Below are 17,129 nucleotides of genomic sequence, written 5' to 3'. Positions count from 1 at the left end.
AGTCTGAAGCTTGGGGCCACAGTACAGTCTAGTCTAAACGCAATAGAAGAGCTGCCTCTCAGCTCAACTAGGCAGGCAGGAACAGGAAGAACAAATTCTTCCTTCTTCCACATGTTTGTTCTTTCCAGATCCCTCAAAAATTGAATGATGATGCTCACCCACCCTGGAAAAAGCAAACTACTTTACTGAGTCCACAGATCTAATTCTAATCACATCTGGAAATGACACACACACACACACACATCTAGAAACAGTCTGACACAAAGGACCAGTTGGTGTTAACACACAAAACTAATTTTACAGCTTCATTTTATAAGATCCTGAGGATTATATGTTAAATAGTATTACATGTCATTGTTCAACAAATAACCCTCCTACAGTTTACTCTTTCTCAAGCTATTTAGTAAAAGTGTCCTTTTGGCCACATAGCATCCAGCTTCTGAATGTCAGCATCAGTGAACAACCACTCTGTGATCACCTCTCTAACTGACCACTGAGTGATTCAGGTTTGTTGAGCCATTTCTTCTAACATGACCTAATAGGACAGACCAGCCAGATTCACTACTTCAGCTGGTGGACACAGGCCAGTAAAGAGCAAGCCAATGCTGCTGCCTCAAGGGAGTCCTCAGTGTGGGTCTTCACTGGGGTAAAGAGGGTACTTTACTCCTGCATCTGACAGCTCTTTAGTAAGGAAACAAGACAAGGTGGGTGTGTGAAATTGCATTGCTTAGGAAGCCTAAGTTTTCCAAAGGACTGATTATTTTGAAGAGACTTGAAAATAGCTTCTCAGAGAAGAGCTGAGATAGGAATAAAAAGCACTCACTGACTCACCAAGCGCAGACACAAAAGCCTCCTTAGTTTTCAGAGGCCCTATGTGGATGCCTCTTGCTGGCCTATAGTTTCTCTTCTTTCCTGGCCAAAGTCCACCCACTAGAGTTTAACTTTCAGTTTCCTTCAGGCCCCTGGTGAGGCGAGTGAATCCTGAACACATATGTCCAAGACATGTGTTGACTCTTCTCCAAGGAATGACAACTTTTCCATTCATATCTGAGGATAACTAAGTGGTTTGTGGAGGGCAGAATTTGAAAGATACACAAGAAAAAAACGGAATCTGCTTAGGTGAGTTTTATTTGTTGTCTGCAAGCTGTTCTCAACGGGGGAAAGGCCCAGCTTGCAGGCTTCCTGGTTAGACTGCTAACTGAAGATCAGTCTGGGGGAGGGGAATTCTTAGGAGAAAGGTGATTGGAAGAAAAGAAAAGCTTTGTTCCTTGGAGGGACTGTTTATTTCTGTAGGCTGAATCTACCCATAGAGATTTTGAATTCTGTAAGTACGAATCGAACACACTGAAAACAGCCAGAATCTTTGGTCTTTCAGAATTAATAAGTCCCTTCCCTCAATAATAAGTAAAAGGCCAAAGGGTCTTCCCGTCCTGATATTTTCATTGCTGCTGCTGCTGCTGCTGCTAGGTCTCTTCAGTCGTGTCCGACTCCGTGCAACCCCATAGACGGCAGCCCACCAGGCTCTGCCGTCCCTGGGATTCTCCAGGCAAGGACTCTGGAGTAGGTTGCCATTTCCTTCTCCAATGCATGAAGGTGAAAAGTGAAAGTGAAGTCGCTCAGTCGTGTCTGACTCTTCGCCACCCCAAGGACAGCAGCCTACCAGGCTCCTCCGTCAATGGGATTTTCCAGGCAAGAGTACTGGAGTGGGTTGCCATTCTATCAGTGTAGAAATACAGTATTTCTACATGGCTGTATAGATCATTTCTCATTCCCTAGGTTTTCCTGTGCTCAGGAATCAAATGCTGTGACATCCGGCGGGCTCTGCAGCCTCTCATGAATTCTCTTGTCCAGACACAGGGAAATGCTGCACTTCCTTACATTCCCTAACCTGTTCATGCTTCTCCTTCAGCGGAATGTGCCACCCAGAAGCAGCTCAGCTGAGAGATTGGGCAAGGAGAGCACTTGGGAAAAACTTCCAGAAGTGCTATCTGGAAGCATCTAATTTCTAGTAACAGTGACATCTAACTTTAAGTTTTAAAGACTTGTTACTTGATTGTTACTAAGGATAGCAAAAGATGTTAGAGAAGTATTCTTATACCACATCATGAGACTTATGAGGGAAGTTAAGTTACAGGAATCACGTGTTTATCTACCTTCTTCTTTCCTATAGAAGGTACAGCTGTACCCACTGTACTCAAGGCACAGAAACAGAAGTCAAATCTTTTTTCTCACCAGGACCTCTTCTCTGTTGATCAAATCTTATTTGGACATTATCACTTGTGCTACAAATTCCTTGTTGCCCTCTCAGCCACAGAAGATGTTAGAAACATCTTCTGAATTCACACAGTGAACCTCTGTCATGGTAATTACTACATGATTTTCAAATAGATTTGTTACTTTACTCTTTCAGGTTTTAGTTTGCAAGTGTTGTAAGTAGTTTATACTATATAATAGTAGAAAACTGCCTGACACATAAAACAAAGCACAATTTCACTTTCCAATTTAATTTACAATAATGATGGTTTCCCATCTATCATCGGGAATTTGTGGCTCTATCACATTAAGAGAAACAGCTTTACTGCAGTCACAGAAGAAAGTTCTGCTTATAAATTTCCTGTTTGGACTTTTACATAATTATTGTAGTTTCATGTCCTTTTTTGTTCATGTAGTTGGTACCTCTGAGATATTGTGAGTTTGTATTCTCATGAGCTCAAATGTCAGATGACCAACCTGTAAGGTGCAATGACCTGAAGTTTTTCTCAGGCAGATGTGACTCATGTTCCCACATCTGTCTTCCTGCTTGTCAGGGAGACATTGGGTCACTGTTTAGGTAGTGGTGGGTATCATTCTTCATTTGTGAGAACTAGTTTCTTCTGTGTCTGTTGTGGCGATCACTACTTTGACATTAGCTCTTATCTCTGCAGAGAAAATAAATCTGCCAACCCATGTCTGAATGCGTGTTCTGATCCTCCATTCTTGATAGGTTCTTGATGTAGCTGAGCATTGGTTGGATCTTGAATGCATTGAGGTATAACTGGAGGCCCCTCACCAGATTTGGATCACAGTTTTAGTCATAGATTTGAATAATGTTGACCTCTGATTTTATTCATCAGAGAGTGATCTGGGACACTTTTATCTTTGCAGCAAGGGGCAAGGTGCATATTTTCAGTATCTGTAACATTAGCTGGATTATATTTCTGGTTCACTTTCAGCCTCATCTTTTCAAAATTTATTTATATAATCATTGGAGGCTAATTGCTTTACAATTTTTGTGGTGGATTTTGCCATACATCTATATAAATCAGCCATGGGTGCACATGTGTCGCTGCCATTTTGAACCCCCCTCCCACCTGCCTCCCCACCCCATCCAGAGGGCTGTCTGTCTTATATATAGAGGTGTACTGTCTCTAAATTCCATATATATGTGTTAATATACTGTATTGGTGTTTCTCTTTCTGACTTACTTCATTCTGTATATTAGGCTCCAGTTTCCTCCACCTCACTAGAACTGACTCAAATGCATTCTTTTTAATAGCTGATTGATATTCCATTGTGTATATGTACCACCATTTCCGTATCCATTCATCTGCTAATGGAATTCTAGGTTGCTTCCATGTCCTAGCTATTGTAAACAATGATGCAATGAATATTGGGGTACATGTGTTTCTTTCGATTCTGGTTTCCGCAGTGTGTATGCCCAGCAGTGGGATTGCTGCGTCATATGCAGTTCTATTTCCAGTTTTTTAAGGAATCTCCACACTATTCTCCATAGTGGGTATGCTAGTTTGCATTCCCACCAACAGTGTAAGAGGGTTCCCTTTTCTCCACACCCTCTCCAGCATTTATGGTTTGTAGACTTTGATTCAGCCTCATCTTTATCAGGATCCTTCATGTAGGATGAACATGGCACAGCTGGAGAGTTTCAGTAAGTCTCAGTGTAACTCTGTGCAGCCTTTGTAGCTTTCATTCCCTTGTTCAGGGAGAACAGAGACTTATTAGCTGTCTCACACTGGAGATCTTTTTTTTGTCATCAAACTATGGCAACCATTAAGACAGGAATATCATTTGAGATCTTCCCTTTCTTGTTTATTGCTTCATAGTCCCCTTTGCCTGGAACCTCTGATAGACCCTCTGAGTTTAGACTATGGCCACAGAGCCATAGTGAGTCCAGGTTGAAGAATGAGCATCACAGGGCTACCACTCTGCGATACCCCCACCGACTGACCACAAGCGGTGGTTTCCAATCTGAATCACCAATCCTACCCATACAACCTCATATGATATAAATTGCCAGGTTGGCTAAGCTTAGCTGGGAGTTACAGGACAGGAGACATAGCATTGGGCACAGCTGCTTTAGTTGAGCTCTCAGAGATGTTCCTTACAGGAGGGACATTATCCCTGTCATCTCAGCTTTGTAAGGAACCATACTAGATGGATGTGTGTGAATCCACCACAGGTGAGATAAGCCTAGTTCTGTAAAGATCTGAACTGTTTGTAAATGACCATGAGCACAACATCTAGGGACCTAAAACAGACATATTTGACAGAAGACTCACAATTCCCTTGTGAAAAATGAGATGTATGTTCATCAATCATCATTTAAATTCCATGCAAAGTCTTTCTAGCCCAAATGCATTTCATACATCAGGCTAGTCTTGCTGTCAGCTATGTGGTCATGAAAGGCTGCTGAATTTTCACTTTGTTGTAATCGAATAGGTTTCCCAGAAACACAAAACACATGCAATAAAAACTGCCGAGGTCCAGCCTGGCTGATCCAGGGTATTCAAAGGGGAGATGGCATCGGTGACCTATTTATTTATTTATTCATCAAAGATATAAAGAATAATAGAATGAGGATAGCTCAGTAGGAAAATTCAGTGGAGAAAAGAGGCTGAATAGCTTGGTTTACGCAGAAAATCAATATAACCCGTGACACCAGGTTAGCTCTGACCACGGAGGCTGCAGGCGCCCTCTCAAATAGCGGAAGGTGCCCCACCTTAGACACCTTCTCGAGTGGGTCTTAGAAGCCCAGGCAAATAAATGGTCACAGAGGACCTCCGTGCTCCAGATGGAGACTCAGCTGGAAGTTAAGGAGAAAAATGACATGGGAAGACCAAGCTTTGGTGAGCAAGGCCCGTAGCTTTATTTTCAACAGGGGCTTATATACCCTAAGTTACACATAGAGGATAATAGGGGATGCAAAGTCAGCAGTCTTTGATTCTTATCAAAAACCAGGGTTTCTTTCCTGCAAATTTATCGTATACAAATGGTTAAGGTGATTTACATCATCTTCTGGCCAGAAGACCTATTAACATTTTATGACTCTTGACAAAGACTTATTTTCTCTAAGAGTAATTATTTTAAGGTTTGGCACCATCTTCCGAAGGTGTTAGATAAAATTGCATTCCTATAGGGCAGATATGTAATGGGTTTACAACAAAGGAAAGAATTTATTATCTTAAGGGTCTAAAGTTGCTAACACCAAGGCCACTACTTATTTTTTCTACATACCAACTATATTAATTAATACACATTTAAGGATACAATACAGGGGATGTGGAAACTTGGCGGCAAGCATTGGCTCATCAATGAAATCCTTTACTAGTTTTATTCTGACAGTTTCTAACTCTCTGAGAGGCTCTAAGCTATTTGAATATCTTAAGCTTCCCATGCCTCTCGAGGCTGGGAGACTGTAAACAATCGTATGCATAGCTGTAAGAGTCCAGGTAAACTTGTCAGGCGAGTTAGAGAGCCATCTGAGGGGTTTGGATTTAAACACTCCTAATTGCCCAGGAACTTTATTAATTGGAGCTGTAAGTTAACTCTTTGACAGATAGAACAAGATGGTGGTGGGGGACAACCCCCAGTAAAGTCAGAGGTGAGAGCACAAAGCAGTAAAGTAGGCAGACTCTGGCTTTTTGGGGGGGTAGATGCTCGAGAATATCCAGGGGGACTCCTGAGGCTCGATCCCGCCTTTGCGTATGCCGAGCCTCCTTCCTCATGAGCTTTGTCACAAGTGGAATGCCTCTTGCCGGCTCCTGGCAAAAAACAGGAACAACAACAACAAAAAAAAACCTTAGGAAAAAAAAAGGGCAATATGGTCTTTACAGGAGGAAAATGTTCAGGACTGTTATTAATGCCTTTTCCCACATATCTAATTCAACTCCCAGTTCTGTCCTTTACCTCCTCTCTTCTCTCATTCTCACCTGCTGCCCAGAATTTCCATCAACATCTTGTCCCTCAAGGTATCATCATCTCTCTCCTGAGCAGCTGTGCCTGCATCCTACCTGATCTTCTCAATTCCACACTGGATCCATTCAACATCTCACAACCCAAGGCACAGCTTGTCACGCCCTTACTCTTCTCTGATGGGAAAACATTGATCGCTTCTCCTGACTCTCAGAAATGGGTCCCCAAATGTTACATCATTTGGGAAGTGTCATATTTAATGTCACTGCATCCTCTTGTAATACAAGACTAGCAGTCTTCTGTATACAGCCATACTGGCGTTTTAAAACTCATACAAAATGATATGTCTTCCACAAACAGATCATTTCCTTCACCTAATACACACTTTTTCTCTTTCTCTTTTAATGTCTCCTTCATCTTCTTCAGTTTTCAGTTCAATCCTTATGTTTTTAAGTTGGAAGTTTTGGATAATTCCATATTTCACCCCAGTCTTTGATTTCTGAACAACACATATGTCTCCCTAGTAATGTTTTCTCTATCTCTTTATATATATACAAGTGTTAGCTGCTCAGTTGTGTCTGACTCTTTGCATCCCCATGGACTGTAACCTGCCTAGCTTCTCTGTCCACGGAATTCTTCAGGCAAGGATACTGGAGTGGGTTGCCATTCTCTTCTCCAGGGGATCTTCCTGGCCCAGGGATCGAAACTGGGTCTACTGCACTGATCATAGATTCTTAACCATCTGACACACTAGGGAAGCCTGGTATATGTGTGTATATATATATAGATATACATATACATATATATATATATATATATATAACTGAATTTTAATTTGCTATTACTTTCTAAGTGAATAGTAAGCCCATTCATTGTAGTTTAAACCCTATGTTTCCACTGTGCCACCTGGAAAGCCTACACACACACACACACACACATGCACGTGTGTGCATGCTTAGTCACTTCGGTTGTTTCCAACTCTTTGAGACCCTATGGACTATCGCCCTCCAACTTTCTCTGTCCGTGGGATTCTCCAGACAAGAATAATGGCATGGGTTGCCATGCCCTCCTCCAGAGGATCTTTCCAAACCAGAGACTGAACCCAGAAGCCTATATGTGTGTGTGTGTGTATATATAGGCTTCCCTGATAGTTCAGGTGGCAGAGAATCCACCTGAAATGCAGGAGACCCTGGTTCAATTCCTGGGTTGGGAAGATTCCCTGGAGGAGGTCATGGCAACCCACTCCAGTATTCTTGCTTGGAGAATCTCCATGGAGAGAGGAGCCTAGCAGGCTACAGTCCATGTGGTCGCAGAGTCAGACACAAGTGAGGAACTAAGCACAGTGCAGCACAGAATATATATACACACACATATATCGGAGAAGGCAATGGCACCCCACTCCAGTACTCTTGCCTGGCAAATCCCATGGACTGAGGAGCCTGATAGGCTGAAGTCCATGGTGTTGCGAAGAGTTGGACATGACTGAATGACTTCACTTTCACTTTTCATTTTCATGCATTGGAGAAGGAAATGGCAAACCACTCCAGTATTCTTGCCTGGAGAATCCCAGGGACGAGGGAGCCTGGTGGGCTGCTGTCTATGGGGTCACACAGAGTCGGACACGACTGAAGCGACTTAGCATATATATATATATATATATATATATATATATATAAATCACTTTGCTGTATATTTAATACTAACACAACATTATAAATCAACTATACTTCAATTAAAAAAAAAGAGTGAGTAATACTGATACACCATAAGGAGAGAAGAGCAGGTATAAAAGCCCAAATACTTAAGTAGTTTACGGCTTTTTACCTTGAGGATGTGCTTTTAGCATGGAGGAGGAAAGCAGGGTAGATGGTGGGTCACGCACAGATCTTAGTAAGAAAAGCTCACTAGTTTTTGTTTTGGTAAAGAAAAATAACAATCGACACATAAATAAGGATAGATGAAATTTGTCATGTGACGGAACTGGAAATAAAATGTTTAGAATTATTATAAAAAATAATTTTACCAGGTCAAGAAGCTCTTTTTTTATGTCTCCACCTTTTATTTTTTATCCTTCAACATTTTTTTCTTGGGTCATCCTTGATTTCTAGATAACTAGTGTCATTTTACTTCTACTTTTCTTACTCTTCACTTTTAACCTTTCCAATCATTCAGGGATCTGTGAGCGAGAGAACTGGCAGAAGTCAAGACAATAAGGAGCAGGTGAGCCGCTGCCATGGCTTCAGGAATCCTGATGAACATACAGGAGGAGGTGACCTGCCCCATTTGCCTGGAGCTTCTGACAGAACCCCTGAGCCTTGACTGTGGCCACACCTTCTGTCAAGCCTGTATCACTGCAAACAACAAGGAATCCATAGTTGGCCAAGAGGGGAAGAGAAGCTGCCCTGTGTGCAGAGTTAGTTTTGAGCCTGGGAACCTGCGGCCTAACAGGCATGTGGCCAATATAGTGCAGAGGCTCCGAGAGGTTAAGGTGAGCCCAGAGGTGGAGCAAGAGAGAAATCTCTGTGCTCACCATGGAGAGAAACTCCAGCTCTTCTGTGAGCAGGATGGGAAGGTCATTTGTTGGCTTTGTGAGCGATCTCAGGAGCACCGAGGTCACAACACATTCCTCATGGAGGACATTGCACCAGAGTACCAGGTAAGAGACCAGAATGGAGAAAAAAACAGAGCAGGAAATGGTACTTGAGGGAAATCTCTACTTTGCATTGGACTTTAATTACCTGGCTACCAGGGACTTGAGGCCTGTGATCTCTTTTCTTCATATGCCTGCCTTCTGACATGCGAAGAAAATTTCTGTGCATTCCACCCAAGTATAAGCAAACAAATGGGCTCTTAGGCAGAAGTAGACATTCATGTACCTTGTGCTAGTGCCTGCACATTGGGGGCCACGAGAAGGTCTCATTACCCTTTTGAACGTGATAGGTAAATAGGACATTGGGTGGGTTGAGCTGTAAGTTTTTCTTTCTTACAGAATCGAGTTTCTTCCAGAACAAAGAGAACCAGTCTTCTCTTGGTGAGGGGGCGGTGACTCCTATATCCTGAGTCTCAAAGAACACATTCAACATCAAGGTCTTCTTCCAAGTCACAGATTCTAGTCACTTTCATATTTTTTGTAAAGTCTCTTCTCTTTGAAAATCAGCCTTATTTATCCACTATAGTGATGCTGAGAAAGCCCATATCTTGACACTGGTGTGATTCTTTTCTCACAGAAAAAGCTCCAATCATGTCTGCAGAGGCTGAAGGGGAAAAAACAGGAAGCTGAGGAGTTGGAAATTAAAGTCAGAGAAGAGATGTCTACTTGGAAGGTATGAGGAGACAGTTCCTGAGAAAGTTAGACAGGTATCTATGCAGGACCTTGGGTTGGTCACAAGGAGCTGCCTTTTACTTTGTACCATGACAGTTAAGTCATTTGGCTCATCCTTTTCTTCAGCCTTCCCGTAATCAGTGTGGTATTAAAAAATGACCATATCACAAATAAACATAAATACTGGAGGGGGAGTATTTAAAGAGAGGACCTCTCTGGTGAGGATGGCTAGGGAATTTTATATTCCATTCTTATCAAGTTTATTAGTCTTCTCAGGGAGATATCTGACAATGGCTCATGACTCTGTCCTCAGTGTTCAACTTTTTGGGAGAGGATGGTGGGAGGGGGTCAGGAGTAATGGAGGGAGGCATGAGCATCCTGGACAGATGTGTGAAGGCTGCCCACACCCAGAGATCCCATTTGGCTCTGAGTTGTCCTCAACAGTGCAGACTTGGGACCATTATTTTGAAATATGGTGTAGGGAAAAAATATATAAACAAAATCAGCTACCCCCAGTATTGCTTTCCTCTTTCTATTTCACTCTCTTGTGGGCTTCCCTGATAGTTCAATTGGTGAAGAATCAGCCAGCAATGCAGGAGACCCCAGTTCAATTCCTGGGTTGGGAATGTCCCCTGGGGAAGGTATAGGCTACTCATTACAGTATTCTTGGGTTTCCCTTATAGCTCAGCTGGTAAAGAATCCACCTGCAATGCGGGAGACCTGGATTCAATTCCTAGGTTGGGAAGATCCCCTGGAGAAAAGAAAGGCTACCCACTCCAGTATTCTGGCATAGAGTATTCCATGGACTGTATAGTCCATGGGGTTCAAAGAGTCAGACATGACTGAGAGACTTTCACTCCTTGTGGGAACTTCCCAAGCAGAATAGTTATTTTTCTGGCTCCCAGTCCCAGGCCAATGGTCCAAGTACCTCTCTGTCTTTTTCGCATTCCTGAAGATTCAAATAGAAAATGAGATACAAAATGTCCAGGAAAAGTTTACACAACTAAGAACAATCCTGGACAGTGAGGAGATGCAGGAACTGAGAAAGCTGAAGGATGAGTTGGGAGTTATTCTCAAAGAGCTGGCAGAATCTGAGAATGATCTGGTCCAAGAGAAGCTGTTGGTGAGCAATCTCATCTCAGATGTGGAGCGCCATTTGCAGGGATCAACAATGGAGCTGCTGCAGGTAAGACTTGGAAAGGAACCCCAGCATCTGAGGCATGAGAGAAATATGTTCCTGTGATCCTTCTGATGCCCTCGCGGAGGTTGCTTTGACCCTGCAATATACCTTCTCTGCATCTATTTCAGAGGTTCTAAGAATAACTGAATTATTCAATGTAGGAACAACAAGGGAAAGTTCTATTTTTATTGTTATCAAGCTCATTGAAAACACTTCACTGTCTAGAGAAGATTTATTGTTTTCAGTGATTTTCCATAAGCCCCTGTTTTCTGTGGGCCAATGCTAAACATTTATCAAGTACCTTTTCATGATTCAGATTATCAGAGACAAATTCACTTCAGATTTGAAGAAGTTTTTTTCCTCAATGTGTTGAGATTGTCTACCTTTTTTCTGTTTTTGAAGACAGTTTATGAAATACTGTCATTTATCTTTAAATATTCAATATAATTTACCAGCATCGCCATTTCACTCTGGGTTTTTCTTATTGGAAAAGTTTAAAATACACATATTTTTTTCTGTCTCTTTTACTTGTACTAAGATTATTTAGATTTTTGGAATCCATTAGTCCTTTATTGTATATTTTTATAGGAATTTGTCTATCCTAAGTTGTCTGGTTTCTAAACATAAAGTTAGTTATAACAATTGCTTATTGTCCTTTAATTTCTATAGTACTCAGAGTGAAGTCCCTTTTTGTATTCCAGATTCTGCTCTTTCATTTTTTTCCCTACTCCTTTTAGTTACTTTTGTCAATTATATTAATTTTTTTTCAAAAGCATTGTTTCATTGATCTTGTTTATTTTGTCAATTTTCTTATGCATTTATTTCTGCTCTCACATTTTTTGTTTTCTTTGTGTGTTTGTACACTTTTGCGTGTGCATGTGTAATGTGTGTGTATGTGTGTGTGTGCACTGTTTTTTAATAACTTTTCTTTCTTAGTAGATCACTGATTTGAGAGCATCTTAATAATATAAGCAGTGTCTTAGTTTTTTTTCCATTCATTTTGATTTAGTGTTTGTTTTTATTCAGATAAACTTATTTTCCTATTTCCTATGCAATTTCTTTTTGTTAAAATGTAGATATTTGAAGATGTGTTGTTAATTAGTAATCCTTGGTGATTTGTGAATTTTACTTCTGCTGTAGATTTCAAATTTAATTCAATTGTAATCAGAGAATATATATTTTATTCCTTTAAACTTTTAAATTCACTGATAATTGTTTATGGCATCAGATATTGCATGTCCATAAAAATTTACATATGAAAAGATTGTATATTCCCCATTCATTGGGTGAAATCGTCTATAGATGTCAGGTCAAGTTGGTGGGTTGTATTGTCCATGTCCTCTGTAACCGGGTGGTTTCCATATAAACTGTTCTCTCATTATTGAGAGTGAGTTGAAATCTACAATTGCTATTGTTAAATTCTGCATTTTTCCTTTTAATTTTGCTTGGTGAATTTTAAAGCTCTATTGTTAGGTGTATGCACATGTATAATTGGTTTATCTTTTTGATGTACTAAACCTTTTATCATTATAAAATTAGCCTCTCATTTGTTTATAATTTTTATTGTTTTAAAGTCAATTTTTTTCTAATAATAATATAAAAACTTGAAATCATTAGAGCTTGCATGATCTATAGTTTTTCTCTTTTTACTTTTGCCTATTTGTATCTTTAAATCTAAAATACATCTCTTATAAGTGACAATCACTAATTCTTCCTTGTTATCTCATGCAACAATCTCTAACTTTTTAATTGGGGTATTAAGATGATAGCTTTAATACAAATACTGATATAGCTGTGTTTAAACTTCACTATTTGCTTTCTATTTGGCTTCTGTAGTTTTCATTCTTCTCTTTCTTCTTAACTAGTTTCTTTTGTGTTAAATATTCCTGGTATAAAATTTTAAGCTTTCCTATTTTCTAACTGTATTTAAAATACAATTCACCGCCCCTCCACGTGGTTGCTCTAGTGATTACACTGTTTCCTATCCTACCATGATCTACTTCACACTAAAACTAATTTATTTTCAGTAAATATAGAACCTTCCTGTAATATTGCTTCATTTCTTTCCAGCAACAACACAATGATGATTTTACTATGGACACCTGATTCTGTGTAAACTAATCACTGCAGGCTTCTGAACTTTTGCTTACACTGGAAGGGAAAGTTCTCTTCTGGAGTTTATATCAGGAGATTCATCTTCTCTTTAAACTGAGAATAAAGTCAGTAGAGGTGGAATGAATAGAATTGGCGAAAGACCCAAGCCAGCTTCTGATGGCAAGTTTTGGGCTTAAGAATTAGACTTTGAATAAATTCGCAATTGACCCTCACCATCATTTATTTTCTCTATACCTATTCTAATTTTACTTAATTTTTTGAAACACACAAAAGAGCTTTAACACAGAAAATCTTTATCAAAAACCACTGGTTGCTCTTATTTTTGTTGACATGGAGGAAATAAAGCTTCATGAAAAAGAGATCAGATAAAATGGTGCATATCTATTCTAACTAATAAACTAATAATATATGTGATGATTAAGGAGATTACATGGCTAAAAACTGTTAAGCCATGGACTAAGCAGACTCAGTATAGACTACAGTACAGATAAATGCTCTAGTTTTTGGACAGTGACTGAATGCATATTGGTAACATTATAAAAATGGGGTACAAGAGAAGAGACAATCTGGTTGATGAATAGTAAGTTACATATTAGACATCCTAAGTTACTGATTCCTGTGGCTTATGTTTAACCACATATATTAACAAGCATTTAAGAGACAAAGCTGAGTAAAACTAAGGCATTAGAAATCAACTGTACTTGTGTGTATGCTGGATTTAAGAGAGTATGAGATCACTTATAGTGTATAAAATGAGATGAAAGAGACCAAAGAACCACCTACAATAATACATTTGTTTGCTTGTACTCTCAACAAGTGCAGTATAAATAGTTTGAGGAATATTAGGATTATGAATTCATCTTTGATTCTCCAAAGCCTGGTTTGCTGCTGCTGCTGCTAAGTCACTTCAGTCGTGTCCAACTCTGTGCGACCCCATAGACAGCAGCCCACCAGGCTCCCCCGTCCCTGGGATTCTCCAGGCAAGAACACTGGAGTGGGTTGCCATTTCCTTCTCCAATGCATGAAAGTGAAAAGTGAAAGTGAAGTCACTCAGTCGTGTCTGACTCTTTGCTACCCCATGGGCTGCAGCCCATCAGGCTCCTCCGACCCTGGGATTTTCCAGGCAAGAATACTGCAGTGGGGTGCCATCGCCTTCTCTGAAGCCTGGTTTAATGCTTGGCAAATAATAATACACCACTGTGTACTTTTTTTGAATAAATGGAAGAACTGTGAATTATTCACATCATCTCATGGGTCACCAAACTTACAAGCTTTTTGTTTTTCCCATAAATATGTCTCATCTCCAGATACTAGAAGTCTCCTTCATGCTGCTACAAGGGTCAAAGCCTTTTACCTTTTGGGAAATCTGACAACATCGATGTGTCTTCTGGAATGACTGGCTTCACTCTTATCTCTACTTTTTGGCTCTCACGTTGAAACTATTTTTATTCCCACAATCGATGGCTGATGGGGATGTGAATAAGCTTGGGAAGTGGAGAGACTTATTACTTTTTGACTCATGTTTTCTCTTTTCTCACTAGGATGTGAAAGTTATCATAAAAAGGTATGTATGGGAAACCAGAGATAGTCCATTTATGCTGTGAAAATAAAATAAATCCCTTACAGTTATCTGATAGCCAATTAGGATAAAACAATGCTCCAGGCATAAAAATGGAGGATAGTCTTATTTTAAATTTCTATTCATACATCAGGGCTAGATTGTTTTATAAACATTGATAATGGACTGGATTCTATGTTAAAGAATATTGATTGTGGGACGTTGCAGAGTTTGGGTCAGTACCAGTATTAAGAATAAGGCATTACAGTATCAGATCCCCACGACCTCATAAAATTAATTCACATTGTGTGTCAATATGCAACTCAGGTTCCCATATTTAGTAGGTGCTTGACTTCTCATGTGAAAGTTAAGTCTTCTTTTCCTGCCAAACACCTAGAATTAGACAATTCCTTTATATTTTAGTTTCTGCTCCCAGAAGAGACAAAGTCGTTGTATGTTTTTCGGCTTAGGTTTCCAAAAACAGATTTGAATCTCAAGGGATATTTTGGCTCTAGAGCAAACTATTGATCAATCTTGGTCACATGCTTTAGAAACCAGCACATAAAAGTAACATCACTGTGTCTGCATTTGCACACCTACATGGCAGCATCAAGATCTTTGCAAACACATGAAAGTCAGACTACTTTATTATTCATAATGTCTTCTTTTCCAAGGGTTTGTAATTATTCCTAGTGATTATGAAATCTCAGGGTATTCTGAGAGCCTCTCTATTGGACAGCAGTCTTTGAAGATCTTGGGACTCTAGAGAGTGTTCTCGTACCTGGTATGTCTCAAATACCCAGGAGCCAGATTCTGCAACCTCACTTTCTGACTCCTTCCTGGAAACATATATCTGTGCAGGGAATGTTCCACAAATTATTTTTTTTAGATACCAAAGTTTTGTTTTGTTAAATCCATTGCTTCATATAATTTCATATGATCCCTAGGAGGTGGAGTGTGGTGAGTTAATGATTTCATTATAGAAGGAAGAAACGCCCCTTCTGACATTTTAAGACCATCCAGGTCACACAGAGGGTACCTGGGAAGGTAGACATGAACACGTTGTTTCTTGCTCCAAGATCAGGCATCCACTCTCTTCTTTCCCAAGGTCTCCAGGAAAGATAATTCAAGCCCATAAACAGGGTGAACATATAGCAAGCCAGTGGTTTAAAGGGAAAAAAAAAATCACATTTGTGAGCATCAAATTTGTCTTCCCTAGGAGTGAAACCTTGGCTCTGAAGAAACCAAAATCTTTCCCCAAGGAACAGAGGAGAGTGTTTCGAGTTCCTGATCTGAGAGAGATACTGCATGCGTTTAATGGTGAGGAATGCTACCTAAGTGGGTGTAGGAGGGCTTCTTTGATGGAGAGAAAATGGGTAGGGGGCTCCAATTTCTATGTGTGGATGGAGACAGCAAAGCCCAGACACTATGTGCTAATGATGTGGTCATATTAATGGGGGCTGAACAGGGGCTTGGTTCATCCTGTCTTTCGCCAGTTCACTAGCTCATCATAGCCATTGCCCTCATCTGGAAGAAAATAGATTTCAGGGCTGACTCTATTGCTTATATTTAATATTGTGGATTTTTTTTTTTTCATTTCAGAGCCAACTGATGTGCAACGCTACTGGGGTAAGGAGACATCACAGTATAATCAAGCCACCCTGTTCTCATCATCTTTTAGAATTTTTCATTTTCTAGTAGGTCTCATGTTTTAAGATCCATGTTTTCCCTCCCAACACATGCAAACATATAGCTTTTCCAGTCAAGTCATTCTAAAGATCCCTTTCAAAATGCCACAAGAAAACTACATCATTACTCTAACCCAAACCTATATTTTTCAACAGTTTAGGTGACCCTGAATTCTCCCAAGAGTGCAAATGTTGTCATTTCTCCGGATCAGAGACAACTGAGATATGCATCCAGTGAGCAACTCTATAATACGTATTGGAATGATAATTATGAAGATTTTGATGTTCTGGGCTCCCCAGTTATCACATTAGGGAGACAATACTGGGAGGTAGACGTGTCAAGGAAAAGTGCCTGGATTCTGGGGGTATGTGGTGAAAAATGTGAAGATATCATGAAGTTACCATCAAAACTTCAAAATTGTGGAAATAGAAATTGTCAAAATGTTTATTCAAGATATCAACCTAAAAATGGCTATAGGGTCATAGGGTTAAAGCATTATTGTTTATATAATGCCTTTGATGCATCTTCCTTCTCAGATCCTGTGATTTTACCCCTCTCCCTGAGTGTTTCTCTCCATCATGTTGGGGTTTTCCTAGACTATGAGGTTCGCACTGTCTTATTTCTCAATGTCACCAACCATGGGTTTCCCATTTATACATTCTCTTCATGTTCCTTTCCTCAGAACATAGTTCCATATTTCAATCCTATGAACTGTGGTGTCCCCATGACTCTGCTCACCAAGCTGTTGAGTCTTCTTACATTCACACTCACTCTTCTATAGTGCCTCTTACTGTAGGTGCATCTGACACACCTGTGCTTATCTGCAGCTTTCTTACCTTTTTTCCTTGCTGTCTCTTTTTTTCCATTTGAACGTCCTTCATTCATTAGGAGGGTGAACAATTTCCCTTGTGTCATATTTTCCCCAATATCATGTATGTGTTAGAAAATCTTAATTTTCCGTACTCCATGGTAAAATGATGGATGCCCCATAAAGAAAGAGCAGTATTGATGTAACACCTTTGCCAAATTTTACAACCTCATTTACTCTGCCACTGACTGAGAAAATGAAAGAAAGC

The 17,129-nt window shown here is 40.0% G+C and overlaps 1 protein-coding gene across 1 annotated transcript; it reads left to right on the top strand.

Moving 5' to 3' along the window:
• The first annotated feature begins 1,038 nt into the window (after positions 1-1,038).
• LOC133226732 (tripartite motif-containing protein 5-like) lies at positions 1,039-16,849 on the top strand. Its single transcript, XM_061380602.1, is given in 8 exon segments — positions 1,039-1,119; positions 8,362-8,845; positions 9,417-9,512; positions 10,467-10,697; positions 14,348-14,370; positions 15,584-15,684; positions 15,967-15,993; positions 16,209-16,849. Coding segments are annotated over 7 exon segments (1,527 nt in total). The 5' UTR covers positions 1,039-1,119; positions 8,362-8,422; the 3' UTR covers positions 16,835-16,849.
• Positions 16,850-17,129: the final 280 nt, after the last annotated feature.

Source organism: Bos javanicus, chromosome 15, assembly GCF_032452875.1.
Source record: "Bos javanicus breed banteng chromosome 15, ARS-OSU_banteng_1.0, whole genome shotgun sequence".
Taxonomy (NCBI): domain Eukaryota; kingdom Metazoa; phylum Chordata; class Mammalia; order Artiodactyla; family Bovidae; genus Bos; species Bos javanicus.
Note: the sequence above shows the minus strand (reverse complement) of the source record. Positions and strands in the feature narration are given on the sequence as shown.